This window comes from Corvus kubaryi, unplaced genomic scaffold (genome assembly GCF_017639235.1).
Source record: "Corvus kubaryi isolate FWS band 111438036 unplaced genomic scaffold, C.kubaryi_AGA036_p1.0 64853, whole genome shotgun sequence".
Taxonomy (NCBI): domain Eukaryota; kingdom Metazoa; phylum Chordata; class Aves; order Passeriformes; family Corvidae; genus Corvus; species Corvus kubaryi.
The window spans coordinates 17,209-42,717 of NW_024581559.1; the positions used below are offsets into that span (position 1 = coordinate 17,209).

Here is a 25,509-nt window from a genome sequence, read left to right on the forward strand (position 1 = left end):
AGGGTCTTCCTGCATCTACACTGAAATAACAACATGACCAAGCAATAATAGCTGCCCAAATATTCTGGTCAGTTTCCTTACAAGTGAAAATCATGGGACTCACGGAAGATCAAACAGCACTGATGTAAGACACCAGTAAATTTATTATAGCAAAGAGAAGAAAAAGATTTTTTTTAAATAGAAGCTAATACAAAGAACAACTTTTCTCAGTACTGTTTTCCCCAAACCACTCTGATAACTACTGAGTTCACAGGCTATGAAATGATCCCTTTAAATGAATGAAGAGTTGTAAACAGGCATTTAGGAAAAAGATACAAAACCAGGTTATGTTTAAAATCACTGTAAGAAAATGTGGTTTAAACAGCAAATGCACAGAGAACAAAACAGTTCACTCATTGTACAGATGAGCAACACCACTGGAAGTGTAACAAGATCATGCTGTAAGATGTGGCACTGGTGCAATTATCTTGAGGAACTATGTTGATTTCAAGATAAACCCGTTCACCTTCAATATTGACTTTCCCCACTACTTACATTTCCAGCTCACAGACCTTAGTACTGTCTTCTCTGAGCAGTACACATCTCCCAAGTGCTGAGTACTAGATGGCACAGTCTCACAGGATCAGCTTCAGATCTCATTCACACGGGTTTTGCACTAAAACACCATTAACTGAGATCACGTTTAGGCAAAATATCTAAAAATATTTGTACTTTGAAATCCATCCCTTTTCAGTGTAAATGTTCTGTAAAATGATTAATGAACCATTAACCTTACTGAAAAGGAATAAAAATCTGCCTTACTGTATCCCATTTTAACCTCTTAGATTATGCCTGGTACAGGTGTTCCAGCAAATTACCTGAGGGATTCTTGGTTTTTTCCCCCTTGGCCTAACCTGTCAGGCACAGTCCAGATGTCTCATATCCATGAAAAATGTCAAGAGGATGGACTGGTTCAGTTCCAGATTTTTTAAAATATCTCCCTCAGGGGAAGTCTTGGGAGACATTTATTGTTTTCCTCTCCCTGTAATGGAGGCAGGACTGGTGCCTTTCTGCTGTTATTTGCTTAGAGATGGGCCCTTTTAGAGATAGGTTCTGGGGTTACAGCACAAATTCTCTTGAGTATAAAGAAAATCAGATCTGTCTCCTATTCCTTAGTCTCTCAGATGACTGCAATGCCACTAACACAAATCTGGGGCTGTATTTTTTTTTTTAATTGGATTTTTTTCTGATTACAGAGTTTCTCTTGCTTTGAATTGCATGGCACATACAAAAGATCCTTTAATCTCCACAGAACTTAATTATCACCATTTCTGTAAAACTTTCACCTCTGCGCTCTGAATTTAAGTACTTCAGCTCCCTGTTTAATTTTTTTTCAGACCAGCACAAGCCAGGATATCTCATTATCCTGTTGCTATAGTCTCTGTCGACCAGCATGCTAAGTAACAGAGAAGCCAACTTACTGACCCACTTCCAGCTGACCAGAGGTCAGAGCATGTGGTAGAGAAGGCAATTTCTTTCACGCTGCATTTCACGGCATATCTGGATAGCCTTCATGGGAAGTGGAAAGATTTGATCAACCCCTTATTTCCCATCCTTCACTAAGTGTCTGTGAGGGTTACTTGCTCCTTTGCTCTGCTTGCTTGAAGCCTGGATGGTGGACAGGAGAGATTACTACAAGAATCTTCTCCTTCCATCATTTGTCTTTAATTACTTATAGAAAGAAGCACAATAGCATATTTTTAATAGGTAGAGACTGCTTCCATTTGAGGATCCAAGCCCTTGAATTAGCATCTAAAATATTGAAACCATGTGCTTTGTAAGGAGATACTAACATAGATAAGCAAGGGTCTCCTTTAATGAATGCCCATCATGAAATACATTTGATAGATCAGATTGATTTCTTATAATTGTAGACTATTTAGATTAACTGCATATAAATACAGGTTTCACCTTCCTGACAAGTCTTTGAAGACAAATTTTTCCATTACTCTCAGTACCCAATAAGTAAAACAGAGTATTTTCATACACAAATTGGAACTCCTCCCCCTTCCTAGTTATTTATCACAACTAAATTGTACCTCTAGTTTTCTGTTTCAGGGACATTTCATTTCACCTTTACAGTTTTTTTCTCCCATACAAAGCAATGTTTATTAAGCTGCTTTTAATGAGGTCATAGTTTCAAAAGCACTTGAGACAAATTTTAATTGGACCTGTTAAGAGTAATTTGTAACTTATATGGTTCAGCTAAACTCCTTTTATTTCTCTTTAGGGATGACCAAGAAGTTTGTAAAGAAAGAAATACCCGTAAGATTTATGAAATCCTTGTAAAACATGACAACTCCTTCCTTCTGTAATCAGCTACTAGCAAGATGGCTATTAAACTACAGCAGCAAATCACAACCAGACAGAGAAAAGAAAATAGAAAAAATTCTATAGGGCAAATAGACTTAGGAATCACTGAAATCATATTTTTCTGGCTAAAACATCTTGTTTTTAATTGTTTGTAACTTGCAACTTGGCCACAGTACAAGTATTTGGTGTCAATTTTTCTTACGATGGTTACCTCTCTCAGACTGTACCCTTTTTCTCTCCCCTTAGTTATTTTAGCTGAAGCAGGTCATTATGAAAAGCCATAATTTGCCACACCTCCCCTGTCCCTCCCCCTGAAAATTCTGTGGGCTTTATACTGAAAATTCATGTTCCCTATGTGTCTTCTCTACCTAACAGATCTGGCACTGGGAATCAAGAGAAGAGCTAAGAAGAGGAGAGGAGAAGGACTTCATGGGCAGGAAGGGGAGGAATTGAGGTAAGCAGGTTATTGATCTGAAAAGAAGCTGCAGAACAAGAAACTTGGGAGTGGTTTGCTAAGAGACAGGGACAAGAGAAAGGGCTGAAGAAGGACAGGCATGGAAACAAAAGGCCTTTAACAGAGGGAAATCAGCAGTGCGAGATGTGTTGGAAAATTACCTAAGCCTTACTTGGCAAAAGACAGCAGAAAAAACCGGGCTGTAAGGAGAGGGAATAGCATGTTTGGGATTTAGGACCTTCTAGAAAAGACAAACTAAGTCAGCAGAGAAAAGGAAAATCAAGCAGCTACTGGGAAAAAGACAGTAATGCAGCTCAGAACCAAGATAAAAACAAAGAATGGAGGAAAGAAGCATCATGCCTGCACGAAACAGACAGGAAAGAACACGGGGTCCAGAACCCTTGCAGTTGTTCTCCCCTTTCAGCAAATGCCTTCGAAACCTTGAGGTCACTTGTGTGTATCAAGACTTCTCTGGTCTCCAGGAAGCACATGTGCACTGTGCTGGACAGCTGGTCTGATAGCCCTGCTAACGGAGAGCAGGCTGGTGGGCTTAGTGGCTGTCACTCTTTTGAGGAACTATTTGGGTACAGATGCCAGAAGCTTGAAGTTTTTCTGACTGACAAACCTAGGTAATGGTACATAAAAATGTGTCAACGCTGTTAAAGATGTAAGCTTACACAGGTACTGGTAAACAACAAACTGAGAGTTGCTCATGCAATACAGGGATACCATTTACTGGAAAGAGAAATCTGTTTTCTTACAAGGCCCATTCCACACCTCTTTCACTGCTCAGCAGTCCTCACAATGGAAGAAATCTCCTACCCATAGGTGAAAGCACAGTAAGTTTTGAGGAGCTAGCAGTGAATGAGTTGGGTAGGAGGTGTGTAAGGCATAAAGACGGAACTGCAAGGGAAAGAAGGTTATGTAACATGGAGGGAGCACCTGACTGCTGCTTTTAAGTATCAGATTCTCTTTCTGTCACAATTTCTGTAAAGGCTGAAAGGGACCAACTGCATTGGTCACCAATCGCAAGCATATTTTTATTTCACTATCACAGCCAGCATCTGTATCTCTTGATCACACAAAAAAACTTATCAATCAAGAACTGGATTTTGAATTTCAATTTGAATTTGAATCCAGCTCCAAAAGCTAGATTTTTTTAAACCATAATGCCTATTTACCCTAGGTATCCATGCTACCCCATTTATCTCAAGAGGTGTTTAAAAGGTATTTATATTTCTTTTAAAGAAGATAAATAGAGTAGATTAAAGCAGGTAATGAAGCAGGAACTTATGCTTGATAGGTATCAACAACTGATAGGTATCAACCATCTTACAGGCTCACGATGACACTAAGTGAAGTCTGCACATCATATTTAAAAGCAGCATGAGAGACAAAGGGTTAAAAGGAATAACCCATTCTTCCTATTGTAAAAGAGCAGTCCTGAAAGCCAGAAAACTCAATAGCAGAAAAAAATCACAAGCCTCAGGCTTCTCATGCCAAGGGTAAGTCATATCCCAAAATATGTATCTTTCACTAGTTGAAATCACACAATCATAGAATGGCTTGGGTTGGAAGGGACTTTAAAGATCATCTAGTTCCAACCCTACTACCATGGGCAGGGATATCTTTCACAAGATCAGCTCACTCAGAGTCCCATCCAGCCTGGTCTTGGACACTTTCAGGGATGGGGCAGCCATTATTTCTCTGGGCAACCCGCTCCAGGGTCTCACTACCCATACAATGAAGGATTTCTTCATTATATCTAATCTAAACCTACTTTCTTTCAGTTTGAAGCCATTCCCCTTTGTCCTGTCACTACAAGCCTTTGTAGCAAGTCTCTGTCTTTCTTGTGGGCTCCCTTCAGATGCTGGAAGGCCACAAGCAGGTCACCCCAAACTCTTCTCTTTTTCAGGCTGAACAAACCCAACTCTCTCAGCCTTCCCTCACAGGAGAGGTGCTCCATCCCTCCAATCATCTTGGTGGCCTCCTCTGAACTTGATCCCGCAGGTTGATGCCCTTCCTGTGCTGGGACCCCAGAGCTGGGTGCAGCTCTCCAGGTGGGGTCTCAGCAGAGCAGAGGGGTGGAATCCCCTCCCTGGCCCTGCTGCCCACGCTGCTTTGGATGCAGCCCAGGACACGTTTGGCTCTGTGGGCTGTGAGTGCCCATGGCTGGGTCATGTCCAGCCTCTCCTCCACCAGCACCCCCGAGTCCTTCTCAGCAGGGCTGCTCTGATCTGTTCATGCCCAGCCTGTGTTGATACCAGGGGTTGCCCTGACCCAGGTGCAGCACCTTGCACTTGGCCTTGTTAAACCTCATGAGATTCCCACAGGACCATTTCTCAAGTTTGTCCAGGTCCCTCTGGATGGCATCCCGTCCATCAGGTGTGTCAACTGCACCACTCAGCTCGGTGTCACCGGCCAGTTTGCTGAGGGTGCACTCGATCCTTTTGTCTGTGTCATTAATGAAGACATTAAATAGCACAGGTCACCTAAGGGACACCACTCATCACTTATGCCCATTGGGACTCTGAGCCATTGACCACTACCCTCCAGATGCAACCGTCCAATCAATTCCTTATCCATCTAACAAAAGTCTACCCACTGAATCCATCTCTCTCCAGTTTAGAGAAAAAGATATTGTGGGAGACTGTACCAAAAGTTTTACACAAGTCCAGAGAGATGAGATCTGTAGCCCTTCCTCTGTCCACTGATACAGTTAGTCCATCATAGAAGCCCAATAGGTTGGTCAGGCAGGACTTGCCCTTTGGTGAAGCTGTGCTGGCTGCCTTGAATCACCTCCCACTGCCTCAGCACAGCTTGCTAGCACTACAGAGAGAAAACTTATTTATTGTATATATCCACGGCTGACTGTCAATTTTTACTGGTGTCCCTGCTGCAGGCATCTGGCACCAACAGCAGAACACAGTGTGTGTGATAAACAAGTAAACTGCACAGTAAGAGGAGACTAACGTGCCATAGCACATAGATTTAAGTATCTGCTCAGTGAATGACTCACTCATTAGCCTCCAGGAGAGAAAAAAATCCCATGTGTTTTACCTAGTGACACATCTGTGAGTGGATATTTCTATAACTGTTAGAGTGATGTCTGTGTCATCTTCTGCTGTAAGAAAGATCCAATACAATGACCTTGGGACTGAGGTTTTCTCCTTGAGATCTGCATATTGCCTGAAGCACTCAAACTGTGGCAGGATTAGGGCCTCAGGAAAAAACACCAGGAAATTAATAACTTTGCATTTAGACAAGGATCTGGGCAGTGCCTTCAATAAGCCTGTGGTCACACACTGGAGACAGAAATAAAATTCAAAATGAATAGCTGCATAAAAAGGTTATCTCTCCTGTGGGTCTTGTGATGTACTGCATGTACACCTACCTGGACACTGGCAGAGCAGACAGTCTCACTTCTGACATTTCCCAACTGGCACGCTCAACATTTTGACTTCCAGCATTGTCTTGCAACAGAAGTTGTGTATGTGTTTGTGTAGATGTATTTAAAGTAATGTTTCAAGTAATACAGCTGTTATGACCTTTGCTATGCACATGAATTTTTGTTCTGTCTCTGAAGCAACATAAGACAAGAAAACTTCTTCAAAGTTTTAAGCAACTAATTCATACTTAGAACGTCAAGGGATCTAAATCTATTGGCCTGTGATAGCCAGGAGACCTGCAGTTGCAGTCAAATGCTAGAATATGCTACCTGTCTGTTCTGTCAAAACCCTGTAAGAGACAAAGGAAATGTTAATTTTAAGTTTGTAAAGAATCAGAAAGAAAAAAGCAGAGTGGAATCCTACAGGGCTCCTGACTTCACTCAGCTTTCAAGGTCTTGCAACACTTAGAAGGCTTATGAAGATCTTAAGTCAGTCCTTGGAGTCTCTGGGGCTCCTGTTCCTTTGGGCTTGTAAAACCTCTAGCTTTTGAGAGTCTCCACAGCTCTGAATGCCCTTGAGTGATACTGCTTTATGAAGCTTAAGGGGCAGCCCGTAAGTTCTTTTTTCTCCTCTATTTCTCACCTTCCACAAATTACTCAAAGTCTACACTAGGCCACAGATTATGTCACCTGATCTTTAAACTGTGCACATTTTCTCTCCCTAGTGCTCTTCTTGCCAGGCAGAATTGCTAAAAGGTGAAGCAGATTTCTTTAAATAAACTTCCATAAGATCATTACAGCATTAATTAACTAATGAATTAGCTTATTTTAATGGGTGAACTTAAAGAGGTAAAAGTCTTGGATGAGGTTGTCTGAATCAATAATCCCCTTTCTAAAAAGTTCTATCGGTGTTAACATTTGAATTCAGAAAATTGAGGGCGTTGCTCTATTTAAAATTGAGTGGTTCTGTGTCAGGGTGACTCTGGTAGATTTGCAACAAAAACCAAGCTGTTTCCATTTCAAAGAGAGCACTTACAGGGTGCCACATTCTAGCAAATCTATTCTGGCTCAAGTAAGTGCAAGAACTGTTAAAGAAGCCAGAGAAACATATGGAATTTGAACATGCAATATGTTCCTTCACTCCTGAACACCACAGAGGGGTTTGAACTAACAAACACCCATTGAAGACATAAGAGAGAAAGACGTTGTGTCTCACAAGTGCAAACAACTAAAAAAAGCTACCTTTTGTGCCAAAGTTCTGGCAATAGCTGTTAGTTCTGTTTAACTACACTATCTTTGATTCAAAGACTACCCCAGCAGGAACATCAAGACTTAAAAAATAGGTTGCTCAAAAGATCATCAGCAGCCATTTATGAACTAGTTACATAAAAATGGCCAGAATTTAAACTCAAGGTAGCCAATCCCTTTGAACTTGTCTGATTGCTTCCTTGCAGAGAAAATATGAAGGTTACCCAAGCAGATGCAACCCCAATTATGGAGACAACACAGAGCCCCAGTGGCATCATGGCAGATCTTTGAAAACCTGAAGAGAAACTGCATCTCCTCAGCTTCAGTGTAATGATAAACTTTTATTTCTTGTTTCAGACAGGGTCACTGTGTTTGCTTGTAGCTTGTTATTAGTGTTGCATTCTAATTCCCACCCTCACTCTAACTCTAGCTGTGAGCAGTTAATTATGATACTTCACCTGAGCACTGCCTAGCAGCGAGAATTTCAGTCTCCCCAACCTGAATTTATAGCCTGGAATTAGTATTTTCTATTTGACTGCCACAGGAGAGGGTTCAGGTTGCAAAATTATCTTGACAGTGGCAGAAAGTCACTGCTAGTTACCACCTTGCCTCTACTTCTCCCCTTCCCCAAAATGAGGTCACAGGTGTAATCATAGGGCACAGAGAGCTGTACTATTCAGACCTCTCCTACCACTAGATGAAAATAGGTGATCCACATGACCAGAAAGGTTGGACACTTCAGGTGTAAGGATTACAGAGAAAAGTAATAAAGCCCACAAAGATCATGTTACTTCTATACAGTTTTGTGTAGAGCGAGTCCCCATACCCATGTCTTTCACAAACACCGAAGTGCTGCATTATTAAAGCATCACAAAATTAAAAAATGCATGTAGTTACCTCTAAAATCAACAAGAAAGGTAAGCAATCACAGTGCTTCAAGACTGGGGGATGTGTTTTGGAAAACAGAAAGACATTTGGAAGACTGCACCCTCTACAACTTCAAATGTAACTTTTATCCCATTATAAAATACTTTCTCAGAAATTAAGTTTTCCAATTTTCTTCAGGGATTATCTTGGTATTTTCCAACTCCTGCTATGTCAAACTCTCTTTGAAACTACACAGCAGTACACTCCACACACCAACCTGGAAATATTTTCAGCAGAGTTTTAAAAAAAAAAATCTCTTCCAAGAAGCTGAATTGACAAGTTCATTTCCTAGGACCCAGCTGAGCAGGAGTCTTCAGGATCTATTTAAGCAAGCACAGGTGTAACCGCAGAGAGTTCAACAGAAATAGCCACATCTCCTGCATTATATACACACTTGATTACCCTGCACAGAACCTCTTAATGCTTTTTCTACTCCAGTTTGTCTAGGTTCCAGAAACAATAAAATGAACAAGCTTCCCAAGTGACCTCTTGAAGACTTCAGCTGAAGGAACTAAACTTTGAGAAACACAGCACCTTTGAAACAGCTTATGCTTACAGGAGTAAGAAAAGTCAGTTACACACTACAGGAGTGTAGCTGAAAAATAGTTCAGGATTATTTTCTTCATCTAGTGAAACCATTTCAAAGCAAGTTCCAATTTCATGCTTTCAGAATGTATTTTATGGCTCTTTCCAGTTCTGGCCACACGCAATGCTACTTTACAGGATATAACCATTCACTAACAGGAGAGAAGGTATTAAAGCAAATAATGCTACAATTTTATCTCTAGGAGTAATATATTCTGCTGAAAGCTTATACTAGGAGGACCCTACAGAATACACTAGATGTCTATGTAACTTTTGGATTGTTTCTACCCCCTCCAAGCAGGCTAACCTACTAGTCTATTGTCAAGCATCAGTTATTGATAAGTCACCTTACCCAATGCTCTTCCTTTGTTCTAGCCAATTTTCAAATTCACATCAAACCTTAGATAGCATTACAAACAGTTTATGGGTAACACAAGAGTTGGGAAAAAGAGTAATACTTCTTAAATTTCTCTTCATGGCTCATATTCTCTCTTTCACACTACTCCCAACTTTGACTTTCCTGCTCTTGAGCAGAACTAAGAGAAGATTCAAATCAGCAAAGGTTTCCTGGGCCAGGATTCAATGGATTAGGATGAATGACTTTCAGCCTTCGCACCATGGTTGTAACCTAACTGAGCAAGAGAGCTTCCCAACCAAATCTTTTGTTCACACCACTGCTAAAATACTATGTAGGGCATGCAAATTGGAAAAAAATCAAAACCTACTGGGGGCTAGGTAATATCTAAAAAAATCACAATGCATTAGAAAGACAGTCTGCTGCTTCCCTCCTTATTTCTTATTGCAGCCTCTGCTGTACCACCATTCCATACGTTTTCCCAGTGTTTGATTCCATTTTCCTTCTTTCTTTCTGACTCCCCAAGTCTCAGGTTCTTCTACCTCCTTTAATTTCCGTTGGACAACACATTTATTGCCAGGAAGGCAGGAATGATAAAATCAGATTTGTTGCTGAGAACAAAAGAGAGTTTATTCAGAGAGAAAATGACATGAGAAAACACTGATTGCTAGGTGCTGCCTTTACAGTTACAAGCCTGAAATTTGCAGCTAAGTTCTGTATCCTCCTGAACTGAGCTCTGTCCAGATAACACTGAAAAGAAGGTTCCTGCCTTGAACAAGCTGCAATTTAGGACACAACAGAGTTTTTCATCATGTGGTCTCCTCCTTCCACAAACCTGCAAATCTAAAAGATCCTCAGTGAAATGGAGGCTGACTCTCCCCCTGGGGTATACAAGGAAATGGGGATGGGAGTTTTCTCTGAAATGAAAGTTCGCTGGGAACTTTGTCTAAAGCCAGGGGTTCATTTTAGAAAAAGTGGTGTAGAAAGAATATTGTTTTAACTGTGATGATAGACAGGGCTTGGTCACGCATCGTCTTTCGAAGAAAAGGAAGAAACAAATGAAAACACCTAAATTCTAGTTCTCCTCAGAAGCTAGAGCTCATCTGAGCTGTCTCCACCTTTCTGGACATGAACCTGCACAACTGTCCATCAGTCCTGCCAGACACTACACAAACCTGCCAGTTCAATTCTTGACAGTTAAGTAAACAGAGACATATATTGTAATAAAAAAAGATAAATCTGTGTCTCAGAGAAGAATAAAGAGGGCTGTTCCAGAATAAGCAAATATCTGACATTATTCTTTTCAGTATTAATTCTTTCCAAGGCTTCGAATTTTGACAGTGCTATTTCACAAATCCCTAGGAGGCTGCTTTACTGCTAGGCTAGAAACCTGACTGTGGAACCGAGCAGAAAAAGAAGCGAAAAATCCCCAGACAGACAAGAAATATTTCAGTCTGACTGGTGAGTATTTCTATTTCTTGCTGCTATGAATTTTCTGTATCTTGAAAAAATTGAGGGGATGTGACAGTTTCCAAAACAAATGGAAACAAGTCAATTTCAAATCTCTTGTTAAAAATCATCTGGTCTACTTGACTTCCCAAAACAACCTTCCATATTTTCAGTGAATTCAATCAAAGTTTGTATAACATGTAAGCTCATTTTTCATGCCATGATTTGCCACCTCTGTATTTCGTAACAAATTTTCTCTTCCGTATTCTTTTCTATGTGGAAGTCTTGTAACTTTTTAATTATGTCTTGTCCAACTAGCAGCACTGGCAAAAGGCAAAAGAATTCTTGTTAGATCAAGTATTCCCCTCTTTCATGTGACACAGAAATTATTACAGTTCATTAACCTTTATTATAAACTAGTCACTGGAAAAGTTACTTTGCTAGAATCCACACTATGGTTTCAGCCTATGAACCACGAAACGTCAGAATGCTAAATTACAGTAAAATACTGCTCACCTCCTTATGAACCCAAGATTAATGACACGATGCAGAAGGGAATAGCAGCGCTACCAGGAGCATAACAGGTCGTTCATGAAGAACAGGCAGCAAAACATCACAGATTACAGTGATGTAATGTACACAGATTACAGCCAGTATTACAGCCCCACTTCCTATCCCACAACCTACCCATCACTGAGACATCATATTCAACCAGCAGAGTCGCCTCCTGTCCGCATTGTTTGAGAATACTCATGGCTTCAGCATGTGTTGTTCCCAACAGTCGGATTCCATCAACACTCAGCAGCCTGTCCCCAGGTTTGATTGTGCCCTCTCTGAAGGGAGAATAAAGGAATGATCTTTGTTAGTGTAAGATAAATTGGAGATAATATCATTTTTATGCAAAGCGATTCTCTTGCACCTTCCCTGACATCCATCCCTCTTTCCTTAACATTTAACATTTACTTTGACAGTGAGAATGATCAGAGGGCGCAGTGGAAAGGAAATTGCTTTAATTGGAAAGTCAGTGACTGGAAAACAGCTTACCACACAGTGAAATAATCAAGCCACACTAAATTGCAACTAAGTATAGCTTCTGCTCAACATATGCTTTCTTTCTGCCTTATCCACACAACTCTTTTTTCATACATATATAATAAACACATCTTCCTCCAATATTTTCTTAAAAATAAACATAAGGTGCAAACACATGGGTGCCCAAACAGATTGCAAAATATGAATGCCCATTTATAGATTTTCTTTAAAAATATCTTTTCCTTGCATAATTCCATTTTTCCTTTCTTCCTACCTAGAAGTAATTCAGCTCTAAATCTAAAACACTGTCTCCTAGGCATATCTCATAACCTATTCAGAATTATAACAGAAAATGAAATACTAACACTGTCAGCTCAAGAATTGTGGAGAAAAACAAGGAAACCAGGGGATGAGGGAGAGAAGAAAGTGAGGGAACTAAAGAAATGCTCTCTTGAAACATTTTCTTCTCAGTTAATGTTTCCAAGGTCAAAAATGTCAGCATAGGCTACGGACATCAATCTGCTTTAAAGAAACTGCCCTTTCAGTTTGTCTAATGGTTTAAGGTCACAAATGCCATTTTTGAAAATACAGTTTGTACATAAAAATAAAGTGAATATTCTTTCTTTATATAAATACAAAATAGTATTATATACAAATATGGCCAAAACATGATTCTGTACTCAGAAGTTTTCTAGGTAAGGTTATGTGTGACCTCACATGCAGATATGTACAAACATCATAACAGAAGAATATAATACAACACTCAAACATGTGACAGTATAACTCTGAACCCCAAGAGAAAAAGATTGTGGTGTTAGAGTATAAAAAGCATAATTAAGAGCTACATCAGCTGTCTGAAGAATGCAAAAAAAATGTGCTCTGACCTACTGCAGGAATTTATCCCAATTATTTTAGGTGCAAGATTCTAAATTGAAGTTCACACGCACCATAACGTGCTGAGCCTCTGTGGTTGCCCATTACTATTGCTGCAGTTGTTACTTTTATTACAACAATTAAAGACAAACCCATGAATTTCAAAGGACTGTATTTAAGTACATATATTTCACTCAAAATCTTAACTTCTGTCCCAAATAATTCACCTTTCTCCATTTCTCTTTTACATGAACTCCAGAGAAAGATGAATTGTACCTGTCAGCAGGCCCTCCAGGTCTGACACATGTTATTACAACAGGACGAGATTTATTTCTGTCATCGTGTGCTCCACCTAGAAAGGAAAAAGTGAGAGAAAGTACACCTTCATTTTATGCTTTTTATGAAAGCTCATTTCCAAAAGGCAAGCCTACAGCTTGCAGCATGCACCTTTACAGATGGGCTAAAAAGGTAAAAAAAATGGCCAAGCCATTAATATGACCTTCCACTGAATTTTACGTTAAATAAAATCAACTTACTCTATGTATAGATGAATCTTTAAAAACATTTCTATGGAGGGATTCTTAATAAATGTTTATTTTTTCTTAGAACCTTTACTCCAAAAATGTGATCTCAGTGTGAACACTTATTGTTCTGCAATGTTTGAAGCACAGAGAAAAAAAACAATCTATACCTTATGTATACTCAGAATAACGAGTGGCCACTAAGAAATTTAAGTATTAAATAAAAAAGAGGTTTTTCCTTGAAGAAAATAATCATTCATCATTGGGGTATATTAATCAATAGCTGCATCTTCTGTTCTCCAGGTCAGTGAGAATGTTTTAGTTGTACAATTCAGACTACCAGCAGGATTAATCAGATTTCATGCCTAATAGATACAAATACTATATGTAAATTTTTTTTTAAGAGCTATGATCCTCCTGCTGATTTCAGTGGTAGCAGAATCTGGTCTTACGTGACCAGTTTGTCATGTTTCCTTGGCATAGTTGATTATTTAAGGTTCTTCCATAAACAAAAATTAGAGCAGCTCATCAAAGCAATACATGAGGGTATGGAAAATGTAACACATGGATTTTTACAAACTGTAAGGCATAAATCTTGACATATTTCTGAGTGCTATAAAAACTTATCACTTTTTTTTTTAAATAAGAAAATACAGAGTTCAAATTCAACAATAACTCACCTCTTATTACAAATCCAAAAGTGTTCCCCTCTTTATGTAAAGTAACTTCCACAGTTCTAAAGATGAGACCTGATCCTTGTACGGCTAAAAGAAAAAGAATCCAAACCTTAACTGTTATTGTTTTTCTAATTATACACACAGATTTACACCTTCTCCAATTTAAGATAGATATTGGGTCATACAATTGGAAAGACTCAATTACAGAACAGTCAGACTGAAGACCTGTAATTAAATAGAACTCATCCCCTTTTTGAGAGAATTTTGGGCCAGACATTTTGCAGAGTGACAATGGTCTGGGAAAAAGACATCGATGCATATAACAGGTGAGGAATTTGACTATTACTGTTTAAATTATGGTATAATTTTGCTTTTCTTATAGTTACAGAAGAGTGCTAGAAAATACGGAAATACACAGGGAGACAAAAATGACATGAAATTCTTAAGAGTACCTATCGAGCTTGTTTAGCTATGAATACATTTACTTTTGTCTCTTAGAGAGAAGACAATCAAGATTTTTGGGGTGTTTCTCTGATTTCAGGCTACTAGATTAAAATGCATAATGCGTTTTGTTATCATAAGGATTTTTTTTCTTTTTCAAAATGTAGCATGCTCCCTCAAAATTGGCAAGTTAGTAAAAAAGCTCTTTGGCTTCTAGTTGAGTCAGTATTTTCTCTGGAAGTACTAGAGAACTGGTGTACAGCTGGAGTAGGAGGTGAGAAGCTTAATGCACAGACCAATGCATTTGGGTGTGGTAATCCACTTTACAGAATTCGAAATCACTGCTGTTAAGAGGCCAGCAGACAGTCTACTATTAGCTTTTACAGGAAAAACTTCAGCAGGGTCTAAGAACTCTCTTTTCCAATGGGAAAAGGACTCTGTGCAAAATCACACACACTCACACTTCCCACCTTCCAGTCAAATACTGCAAACAGTACAAACACACATAAAATTTAAAAAAAATCAAAACCAAACCAATCCAGCTCTATAAAATATATGCTCCATGAGCGGCAGAACTAATGAAAACATGTGTCATTTAATGTTCCTGCCTGCAATAATCAGAGTTTCCCTGTCAGGATACCCAGAGGGGGCAATGGATGCCACAGGCTACCCTGCATGTGCTGCCAATCATGAAAGGCACCAGGAAGAGCAGAGCCCCCTCAGCGCTCTCTGCCTCTCTCTCTCTCTCAGGGCTCCCCTGCTCGCAACTCACTCAAGTGTTTACTTCTAGGAGATGTACTGTAATGTACTTTTTTGGGAGTTTTTCAGTCCCTATTAAAAAAGTTACTGAAGGGGACCAGGAGAACCACCCAATGAAACCACATAAATCTCACTTCCTTAGGAAAACAGGTGAAAGATGGCCCCCCAGAGCACTGCTCTGTGCTGTAGTAATTCCTGCTACAGCTTGAAGATGACAACTGTGTTACTGAGTCCATGTGGTTGTTCTCTTTTTAGTTAGAAACATTTTACTGACTAAAAAATATGAATTATGAGGAAGACAACTGCTGACTTCATTCCTATTGACAGAAAGTGGCCTTGTGTGTAGCTCATGATGAATCCACACTTCCTCATTTGTTTGGTGTGGCCTGTAACCTCCAAGGGGGGAGGTGAAACCAGCAGCTCAGCAGTGAGGAATGGCAGCAGCGTCCTTCCACTTGGGAACAGCCACTCAGGTGGCTGTCCTTGCACCCCAGCCCGCTGTGGCAAAGAACTCCTTAACCCTTACCCACAGCAAAAGGCAGACACGAGACAGGCACTGTTCACCTTCTAGTTTTAGACACTGAGGTGGCTCATGCTGAAAATAGCAGCTGGATGCTCCTGCTGTGAACACTTCAAACATGGAAGGAAGCACTAAGCAGAGTGGGATTACCAGTGCTCAGCCAAATTGAATCTGTCATTATTAAACAATTGACATTTTCCAGCTCTGAAACTATGATAGTCCTCTCTCTGAGGGAGCAAGCATGGGAACAACAGCAGAATTTCATTATGTAAGGGGCTGGGAAGGAAGTGCCAGGATTTCTCCATGACTTACTGGAAAACTTACGTGTATGACAAATGCAGTGTGTTTAGCTTGCTCACTGGTAGTTCATGGAAACAACTAGACTGCTAATTATCTCCAACTTTATTATCTATGCTTGTATGAAGAGGCTGGAAATTCCAAGGACTTAAAGAAAAAGTTACAAATGCTGCTGTAATTTAGCACGTGAAAATCCAGTCTCAGTGGACAAGAGTGGCACATATGCTAAAAGAGGATGAAAACAAAAGAAAGCCCAGTTGAATAAATGCAAAACAAATAATGCTGGTAAAACAATTACATCCGCAGCAAAGTAATGCTGAACTCAGCTGATTAATTCAGATACTGTGCTTCAGAATATGAAGTTCCTTCAGCACATGCAAACGCTAGTAGACACAGGACACTCAAAAATTTTCAACATGCTTGTCAGGAGGTCCTAAAAACAACCAAATATGTAACTAGACTAACCCCCAGCTGGTAGAAAGCAGTGGGGAAGTTCATCAGCTTCTGAGCACCAAGGACAGTGATGGATTTTTTTGGATTCTATTGCACGGAAACTTTAAGGAGACAAGAGCTTCCCAGTTGGCAGCTGAGATTTTTCTGGCCAAACACCAGAAAAGCACATCTTCTGCCCTCCAGTGAGCAGTATGAATGAACACACACTCTTTCAAGGGTGTGCCTGGTGCAGCCCCTCAGTGCCAGTCAGACACCTGACACTCCTTCACTTTAGGTCCCAGGTTTCCAACTCACTGTTCCTCTGGCTTCCACTTCATACCTGATAGACTTGATTCACACTGATCTTCTCCTACAGACACACTGTTACAGACACAAGCACAGACAGAGCAAAGGAGAGGCAAGGGAAACATTCAGTCGCACTCTGTAACTTTGATGTGAGCATAAACTCGTATTTTGAAGAAAATCCTGCTCAGTGAGAAGTCCTTGTTTCGGTCACACAATTCTTGCAAGTTCATGTATCCTCATGGCCTACCCCACTGTGTCTTTTGCTCTAGAAATGAAATTTTGCCTGAAAGTCGTGTCAGAAAAGACTGGAGAAGTCCCAAAGGATGTTCACCTGGGAGAGAGGGATGGTGTTGCAAGTGGAGAGAAAGAAGGAAAAAGCAGAGGCAGGACTAGCAAATACTCACTGGTCTCATCTCAGAAGATCTTTTGGTAAAGAGAAAGATTTGCTTGCCCTGGAATCTACTTAATCTAATTTCCAGTATTCAAAAGTGCAAAGAAGCAAACAAAAATCCCCAAAACAAAACCCAACCAAACAACCCAAACCAACCAAACAAAAAACAACCCTCACCCGCAGAAAACCACAAACCAACAAAAAGTGGAGATTGATAACTCTGCTCTGTTGTTTGTGGGATTCTGCTTCTAAAACATCTGAGAGCATCCCTCTGTAGTGCCAGTTCTTTTGCACTGCTTCAATGCTCTGTGATAAGCCACAGGAAAAAACAAAATTAAAAATAGAAAATTAAAAAACAACCACTACCAAAATGACTATCACCAACCATACCCATCTCACTGCTGACTACGTCTGCTGTTCTGCATAGGTTTTCAGTTTGCTCTGAAATTACTTACAGACTGGAGGCAGCTCATACTCCACTTCTAACACAACCCTTTCACCAACATTCTTGAGCAGGCTGATGATCTCATCATGGCGAAATTTGGTCAGGTTGATTCCATTCACAGATTTGATGTAGTCCCCTACATCCAGCTGGTCACTCCTAAGGAAAAGTATATATTCCTTTTGTGAAAGACAGATCTGCTGGACCAACCTAAATCCTTTAAACTACTGCTTAGTGATTGTAAGAAATATTTTTTCCATTAATCTAGATTAAGACGAGTTCATATTTCTAACAGAAAGTGGCATTTTAAGATCTAAATCTACTCTAGCTTGTTAAATATTAAAAAACATTGTTGCATTATTCATTTCTGAGGTACAAAACCAGCTGCACAATAAATGAGTTGGATGATTTGACTGGTTTGGGCATAGGATCTGGGAAGTCATCTTCTTCATGGCCCCATCCTTGTCTCTCTCTTTGGGAAATGTCCAAAACCAATTTTTTTTTTTTTTGGACATTGGTTGCATCCACAGCTAACATAACATCAACAGGAGATGGGCCGCAGCCCAAAAGCCTAAGTTCTGCTCAGTTACTTGGGATGATTTATCTCAACCCTCATCTTTTGACTTGTCTCACTCATGATTAACAGCTTTTTTTCTTTCCACTATAGTAGTAAGCAAGGTACCTATGACTTTAGAGTCTTTTTAATCTCAGAGCTATCTAATGAAGAGTTAAAAAAAAATTAAATTATGGCAGCACTCTCATTTGTTTTTCCATTTTGGTTTTTTTCCCCTCAGTATGTTATGCTACTTCACTCAAGTTTTTGTTCAAAGATAAAAAAATAGAGAAATAAAACATACAAAATTTAGAAAAAATCTCATGAGGATTATGACAACTTTCAAAGATCTCACTGGTATTTCTAGTTTTTATCAAAGTAGCCTTGAGCAAAAAGAAGGACCAGCTGTTGCCATTTCCCTCTGAGGTTCTCCAGTGTGACAGGCTGCCATTATAGATGCATCAGTCACATATTTTTTAGGTGACCTTTCTGATGCAGCACATATTTCTGAAACAATCACATCGTATAATGCATTTTGTAGCTTGAGATGTGGTTACCTAGCAGCGATTCCTCCTTGACGAAGGTTAGATACTCTTGGTTTCCCATCCTTGTCGATACCACCCGATACTGTGAGCCCTAGGGTGGTGCCTTCTTTTTTCATTAATTCAACTATTGTTGAGCCCTTGAATTCCTCTGTTGAAAGAAAATTATTCACATTATTAAAATTTAAGTAGTAACACAGATGTTGCCTTTCTAGTATATAACCTTTTTCCCAAGAAAATCACTTTGTGTTAATAAGAAATAACATGTACATCTGGAGGTTTTTTATGTTGCAATTCACAAGTTCTGTCCACAAGGCTCTGCATATAGATAAATCTTGAGCCATATGTTCTGTAAAAGGTTATTAAAAACTACACCAATGTGCTAGTATACTATACAGAGCCCATAAATATGAAGTCTGGGAACACTTATAACTAAAGGTACTTGTTTCACATTTTAAAAAAGCTGTCTTTTCTCATTTTCTGCTCTCTCCCTCTGACCTCTGTGTTTTATAATGCAGTTCAACTGATTAAATAGAAGGCTAAAACACACAATGATAGAACAGAACTATAATTTTAGGTTCAGACTCACTTTGAGGCCACTATCAGAAGTCAGTGTTAATAGAAACAATTGAACATAACAAGAATGCAGACAGAGATACATCAGATCTTAACAGTTTTATTCCTTATTCTTACATAAATATAGTTCCACTGCAACTCTCTGCAATCTCTGTGGAACAGGTATAAAGTAAGTGAAGGGCTTTCATAGTCATTAAGTGTTAATAAAATTTCCCTCACATGCTAAAACACCCTCTCTTCTGCAGTTTTGCCATTCTTGGAAAATGGTAAGTTAATTCCACAGACCTCAACAAAGGCAGGTCACATGCAACAAAAAGCCTGAAACTTTCAGAAAGAGATATCCTTATTGCACATGGGTGGACAAGGTAATCTACGTATGCATAGTTTCAGCAGGACTGCAACTCTCTGGAAAGCCACATGTCCACTGTTTCCAGTCAGGGAAGATCTAGTAAAACCACCAGCTGCCCAGGTATTCTGGAAAGATACATGAAATCCTAAAGATCCACTAAAATCCTGGAAGGATCATCCATCTCAGGACCATCCTTTTCAGTACTAATGTGCAGCTTTTAGGTGAATTGATCAGATACAAACATCATATATGCACTGCAAACAAACAGTATGTCTGCACTGCACTAGCAAGTTTGCTGTTGCAGCATGAGATGTAAAGATGAAAAGCCACCCAAAAACCAAGCAAGGTCCTTGTATATATTCAAATGTTCACCAGTAATTGTAGAGGTAGCACTATATAAAAAGCAACAAGACTCTATCAAGGTCATTCCACATGACTGAGGAGATGATTTAATACATTTCACCTTATGATGAAGAACTGCTGCCCTGAACTGCCAAGAATTGCCAAGCCACCACCACTACCTCTGTATTTGAGGAAATGGTGGCAGACAGAGGAAATCACTCAGAAGAGACTCCAGTCCTGGTGCACAGGCCTGCAATCGCTGGTAGTACTTCTAATAGGAATCTTTTTCTGAGGTGGCATCATCCTCTGCTCCTGTGCTCTTTCCAAGGTGGCTGACGGGCTCTTCTATCTATTCTAGCTGATGACAACCTCACTTCAGTTATTCACATTTTTACCATTATATAGCACGACTTATATGCCTGGACAAGAATTCTTCTATGCTTATAAAGCTTCTACTACAACAAAATTCTGCAATGCATTCAGCAGCACAGGTTGTCAGAAACAGACAATAGCATAGCTAACCGGTGCATTCTCCAACTTGGCTGACACCAAAACCACCATTTGGTACCATCTGGAAGCTGCTGAGCTTCCATAATGTTTGCTCACATCTGGCCTTTTTGACAGTTCAGAAAGAACAGATGTGATTACCTGCTTCTGAACATGTAGACATGGTGCATAGCTGTAGAGATGCTGTGGACCAAAATGCTGCTTTCAGTTTTATAAAAACCTGTAAGTATTCATAATGAATACAAGAGTTAACCACGGTACTTACTGCAACTAAAAATACTGTACTTTTGCACCCAGGATGCAACCTCAGGTGCTCTGCCAGTGTGTGACACATGTTTATTCAGGGTTTACTCAACCATGACATCAGAAGTCAAAGAAAATTACCCTCTCTTCCCTCCTCCCAAACTGAATCCTTCCTTTTTAATTCTCAGTAGTACAATCTGGCTTTCAGGAACTATCTAAGATTTATTTTTTTAAACAAATACTTTGTCATAATGCATATACAGGACATAAAGAATGCATTGCACTGCAATGCAATGCCTAATCTTTTGCCATAGCATAATACTGTCGTGTTTTGATCTTTTGCATAGGTTACATGACTCTGCAATCCAATGCTGGGCAATACTCTGCTGCCTGAAGTGCCATGTGGAACAGGTGATCCAAGCAGTATTTTAAGCAGGCTAACAATTACACAATTCCCTTCAGCTACTGGGATGGAAAAGTGATGACCAGGCTCGTTCCTTCTCACCATCTAGTATGACAAATTTCTGTTTACTTCTGCCAAACAATGACTTCTAGACACTCTTCCTTGGTAGGCAGGAGGGAGGGATGCACCAGCACTGTAAGGGAGGGGTGGTGTGAAGTGCTCATTGCACACTGACAGATAAGGTCATCTAGGCATGCACAACAGTTTCATTAGGTTCGCTGCTCTGAAGGATTTTGTAGCTTTTGTTGTACATAATCGTATCAGGAAGAAATTAAACTACCTAAGCTGGTTTTGCTTATAAGAGACTGTTATCCCTAGAAGTGCTCTGAACCAGGCCCATTTGATACCCCCATCATTCTGTTTTTCATCTTTGCTTTCTTAAATTGCACATGATTACTGTTCCTATAATGCTATATATGACATGCTTACTCATCTGTATTGCTTTGGCGTTATTATTACAGACTAATCCCACTGGAGTATTACTGAAATGCCCAATATCAGAACAACCCTGGGACTTCATTTCCAATCCAACCGCATCTGTATGTGCTATTCCCCAACTAATGCAAGGTCAGTCTCTATTTCCTAGTTAAGAGAATGCTATGTTACAATTTGAGGGTAAAAAAGCAAACTACTTCATGTATCACCTCACTCATAATTCATTACTTATGCCAACCAGCAAACTCCTAATTAGTTAGAAGTCTCTGGAGTCTGTTCTTTCCTACATGTACTCCCACACTGCTAATAATATTAGCATAGCCAGCATCAGAAGGGAAAGCACAGAAGTTATTTCCAAACATTTTATGAATCCACCCTGGGATTTGCCTTCCCTCAGCCTATGAAGGGTCTTGGCACTGCCTCAGGACTTCCATTGCTTCCTGCTGTTGCAGGGACAATCCCAGGTACATGCCTGTCCATGCTGCACCAGCCACCCTACACTTTCTTGGCATCCACCTACCTCTGGTATGAGGTTCAGGAATCGCGCTGAATCTTGGAGATACTCGGCAAGGGGAGCACAAATATGCACACTTGTACACACAGACAGACATGAGATGAAAAAGAAAGGTCTCTGCTCCAAAGAGCTTCCTCTAGATCTCCAGTTCTGTAAGGAGGATACACAGCAGCTGAATTCTAAAGAAAACATTACAGTGCTGCTGTTTTCTAAATTCCTGGTCTGGATGCTTCTCTCAGGCTTGCTGCTGCAATATCATGACTGCATGTGCCTGACTGGCAGCTGGGTCAGCTGGTGCATTAACACTATGATCTGCCCTGCAGCCTGGAAGACTACAGGGATACTCAATGTAGCACAAGAAAGCTTCAAAAATAAGCAGATACTCAAAAGACTGGGTAAATCTTACTGTGAGAAGATGAATACATGGAACAACTTGCAGGTAGGTAAAGACAAAGAAATACCATGATTAATTTTTCTTCAAGAATAATAGCAACATAGTATTTTATATGTGAGCAGACTTTTTGTCATTTTCTACTTTTTAGTGTATGTAAATAATATCTTTCAATGAATAGATAGCATTGAAAATAAATTCTCATGAGACTTAAGGACCTGGAATATATTCACTTCATCAAAAAGAAAAGTGAATACTAGATGACAGAAAAGATTTTTTCACAGAAAAATATTTGAAAACTGAGAGAACTCTCAGTCAAAAGTTTTATCATTTATTTTCTATATTACTATAATTTTATATCTTAGTGTACACATTAAAGTAAAACTCAAAAATATTTGCCTTCATATTCAGATATTGAAATGTGAAAATTTCATTTTAAAACCCCAAAAATGTCTAAAATCTACACAATCAGTTCAAGTGCTTGCTTCTATTCTCCACCTAGTGAATGTGTTAAGTGCAGCTGGAACAGGGCATAAATGGAACTGGACCTAAAAGTAAAAAAAAAAAAACAAAAAACTGCTGTTATTGACATTTTCCTACCAAAACCACATATAATTAATAAGTAATTGGTAAGTTTGCTGAAAATATAGTGAATGCTGTCCTTGAATGGATTTTCTCTTGTATGTCAGCAGAAATTCTGCAGAGAAAACACTTTGCTTTACATCCCACTTGGCATCTCACGGCTTAGTAAGAAATCACATAAAGTCAATTCTTAGGGAAAAGACAGCAGTTTGTTATACTGGAGACATCACATTTACTCAGTGTTTCAAGTCCTGTGATACATGTTTCAAGTCCTGTGGGTACATGTATTTCTCTTAGTGTAACAAGAGGAATGTCAAGAGATGATGAACAGTCCATTCCTTGTTGCCCTTTTCCTGACTGGCTGTCACTAACTTTTAAACATCTAAATTTCTATCAAAAACAAGCAAACAAAAGCACATCAGTGAAGAGAGTCCGAAGACATGAAGCTGGTCACAGCCTGCTCTGTGGCCTCCCCTCCAGCCTGTGGAGAGACAATCCCCAAACCAGTCCTAGTTCAGAACCCAGCAACCCCCAGTGGAAGACAAACTGGTATGAGGTGCAGCAGAGCACATCTGTACGGCACAACAGACCACAGTTACCAACAAGACTGTAAATTTAAAACACTGCCAATGCAGGCTGCCTTGGGTCAGAAGCCAAGTTAATCTATATAAATGTACAGGTGAAATGTTGTGCCATTTTTAGTGAAAGCAAAGGAGATAGGTAAGGCTAAGACACTTGCAAAAAACTGTCTAAAACAGATCCAGTTTATACCAACAGCTGTTCTGGTTGTGAACAGGGCATTAGATGATCTCCTTTTTACCTTTTTCTTTTTTTTTTTTTTTTCAGCTATAAGAGCATCTACAAGATGACTTTGCCATTGCAAAAATATTACCTAAAAACCAAATACCTTTCACCAGTGCTTATAGACTAGAAAAAGTCTGCCTAGCATGACACAGAAAAGGAAATAAGGATATTTTATGATCCATCACAAGCAGTGATATCCAGGACATGATCACTTAACTCACTGAAAACACCAGGCCTGCACAACACAGCAGCAAAGTTCACACCTGGGTTCATTGGTTGCCTGTCTAAAATGAGCTTAGCTCTTGTGCTATTTGGTTTTGGGTACATTTTTCATATTCACAGAATCCTTGGCAGCCAACACTCCCTAAATCCCAGTTGAGACATTCAGCAAATGTGGTCTTCAATTTAACCACAAATGTAAGCCTCATATTTGAAATTCTGTTTCTAACAAAAGTACCAGAATTCAATATAAATATCCCAAGCCTGAAATCAAATAACCACCAGAAAGCCAGTTGCAGGCAAAAAAAGGCTCTTAATTCTTAATTAAAGAACCTCACCAATTTCTTAGCAGAGGAGTATTGGAAGAAACACCTGATATATGACACAGTTATCAATGCACACTACAGTAACTTCAGTAATTACATTTCAGGAGTGAACAATGACTGGAGTAAACCATTATTACCTTCCCAGGGCTTAACATTTGCATTCCACAGCCTACAGTGCAGTCCTAGTGCTTCTGGGACTGGCAGCAGCACGGCCGTGCTACCAAGGGCACATGCTCAAGGTAGAACATCCTGCTTGTGTCTGAATCCACTCCTTGTAGACAGGAGCAGTACAGAACATTTGCAGAAAATTAAAAAAAAGTGTGGCATGGTGCAAAATCAGTTTTCACATTAAAGCAACCTCACATAGAAAAGAGAAGAATGACCTCTGTAAAGTCAACTTACAAGGGATGGCTTCACATGAGGATGCAGACAAAGGCTGCTTTGAACTTAGAGGGAAAAGTATAAGAGGCAGAGAGGTTTCTCCAGGCAAACTGTGGCAGATATGCACAGATATAAAACAGGAGATGGATGGCCACATGTCTAGATGCTTTTTCAAGCCAGACAAGTGCTGGTGAGGGAACAACAGGCTTTTGGGTCCTCTGGACAGTCCTGCTGGCAAAAATACCACAATGAAAGCGGTTTTGAGCATGTTTTTTTGTTTTGTTCTCTTGTATTGAATTGTACAATAATGCCAGAAAACAAACCAAGAACAGATGTTAATACTCCACATCCTCCCAAATATACCAAGTACTATCAGCCTAAAATTATTCACGACATTGACAGATACTGTGCAAAGAGATCAACTTCAGTTATCTCAATACAGATGATGGCATCTGATTCTTCTAAGAGCTGAGGCTATTACGAATTTTTGTCAGTGAACACTTCTGAATTCTTTTTCTGTACTGTTTTTTGCTCTACATCAAGGACTGGAAATATCAGGCTAAACACAATCATTCTCTATTTATAATCCCTGAGCAGAGAAATTCAATTAGAGGAAAAACTATTTAAAAAATTATAAACCATTAAAACATTTGGCTTCAGTAAATTTGAATACTTTAATATATTACTGTAAGAATATCCAGATTTAGTTAAATCACAACAACAAAACCTTTTCTTTTCTTGTATTATTACCTACAAAAAAGATACTTTTATCCCTGACATGCCACCTTGCAGCATTGCAAACTACAAACTTGTTCAGTGATGTACTCAGTGAA

General features: G+C 39.5%; 1 protein-coding gene across 5 annotated transcripts in view; it reads right to left on the bottom strand.

Annotated features, from left to right (window-relative positions):
- Positions 1-25,509, bottom strand: part of LOC121672687 (glutamate receptor-interacting protein 1-like) — a 175,581-nt gene that overhangs the window by 17,195 nt on the left and 132,877 nt on the right. For 4 of the 5 annotated variants that reach the window (XM_042045426.1, XM_042045424.1, XM_042045425.1 and 1 more), the window contains 5 exons: positions 18,560-18,695; positions 17,463-17,608; positions 13,865-13,948; positions 12,940-13,015; positions 11,446-11,591 (listed from right to left, as the gene is read on the bottom strand). In XM_042045426.1, coding sequence (XP_041901360.1) covers positions 11,446-11,591; positions 12,940-13,015; positions 13,865-13,948; positions 17,463-17,608; positions 18,560-18,695 — 588 coding nt within the window. Of the gene's footprint in view, positions 1-11,445; positions 11,592-12,939; positions 13,016-13,864; positions 13,949-17,462; positions 17,609-18,559; positions 18,696-20,459; positions 20,526-25,509 lie in introns of those variants that run through there. The other variant, XM_042045427.1, reaches the window with a different exon arrangement.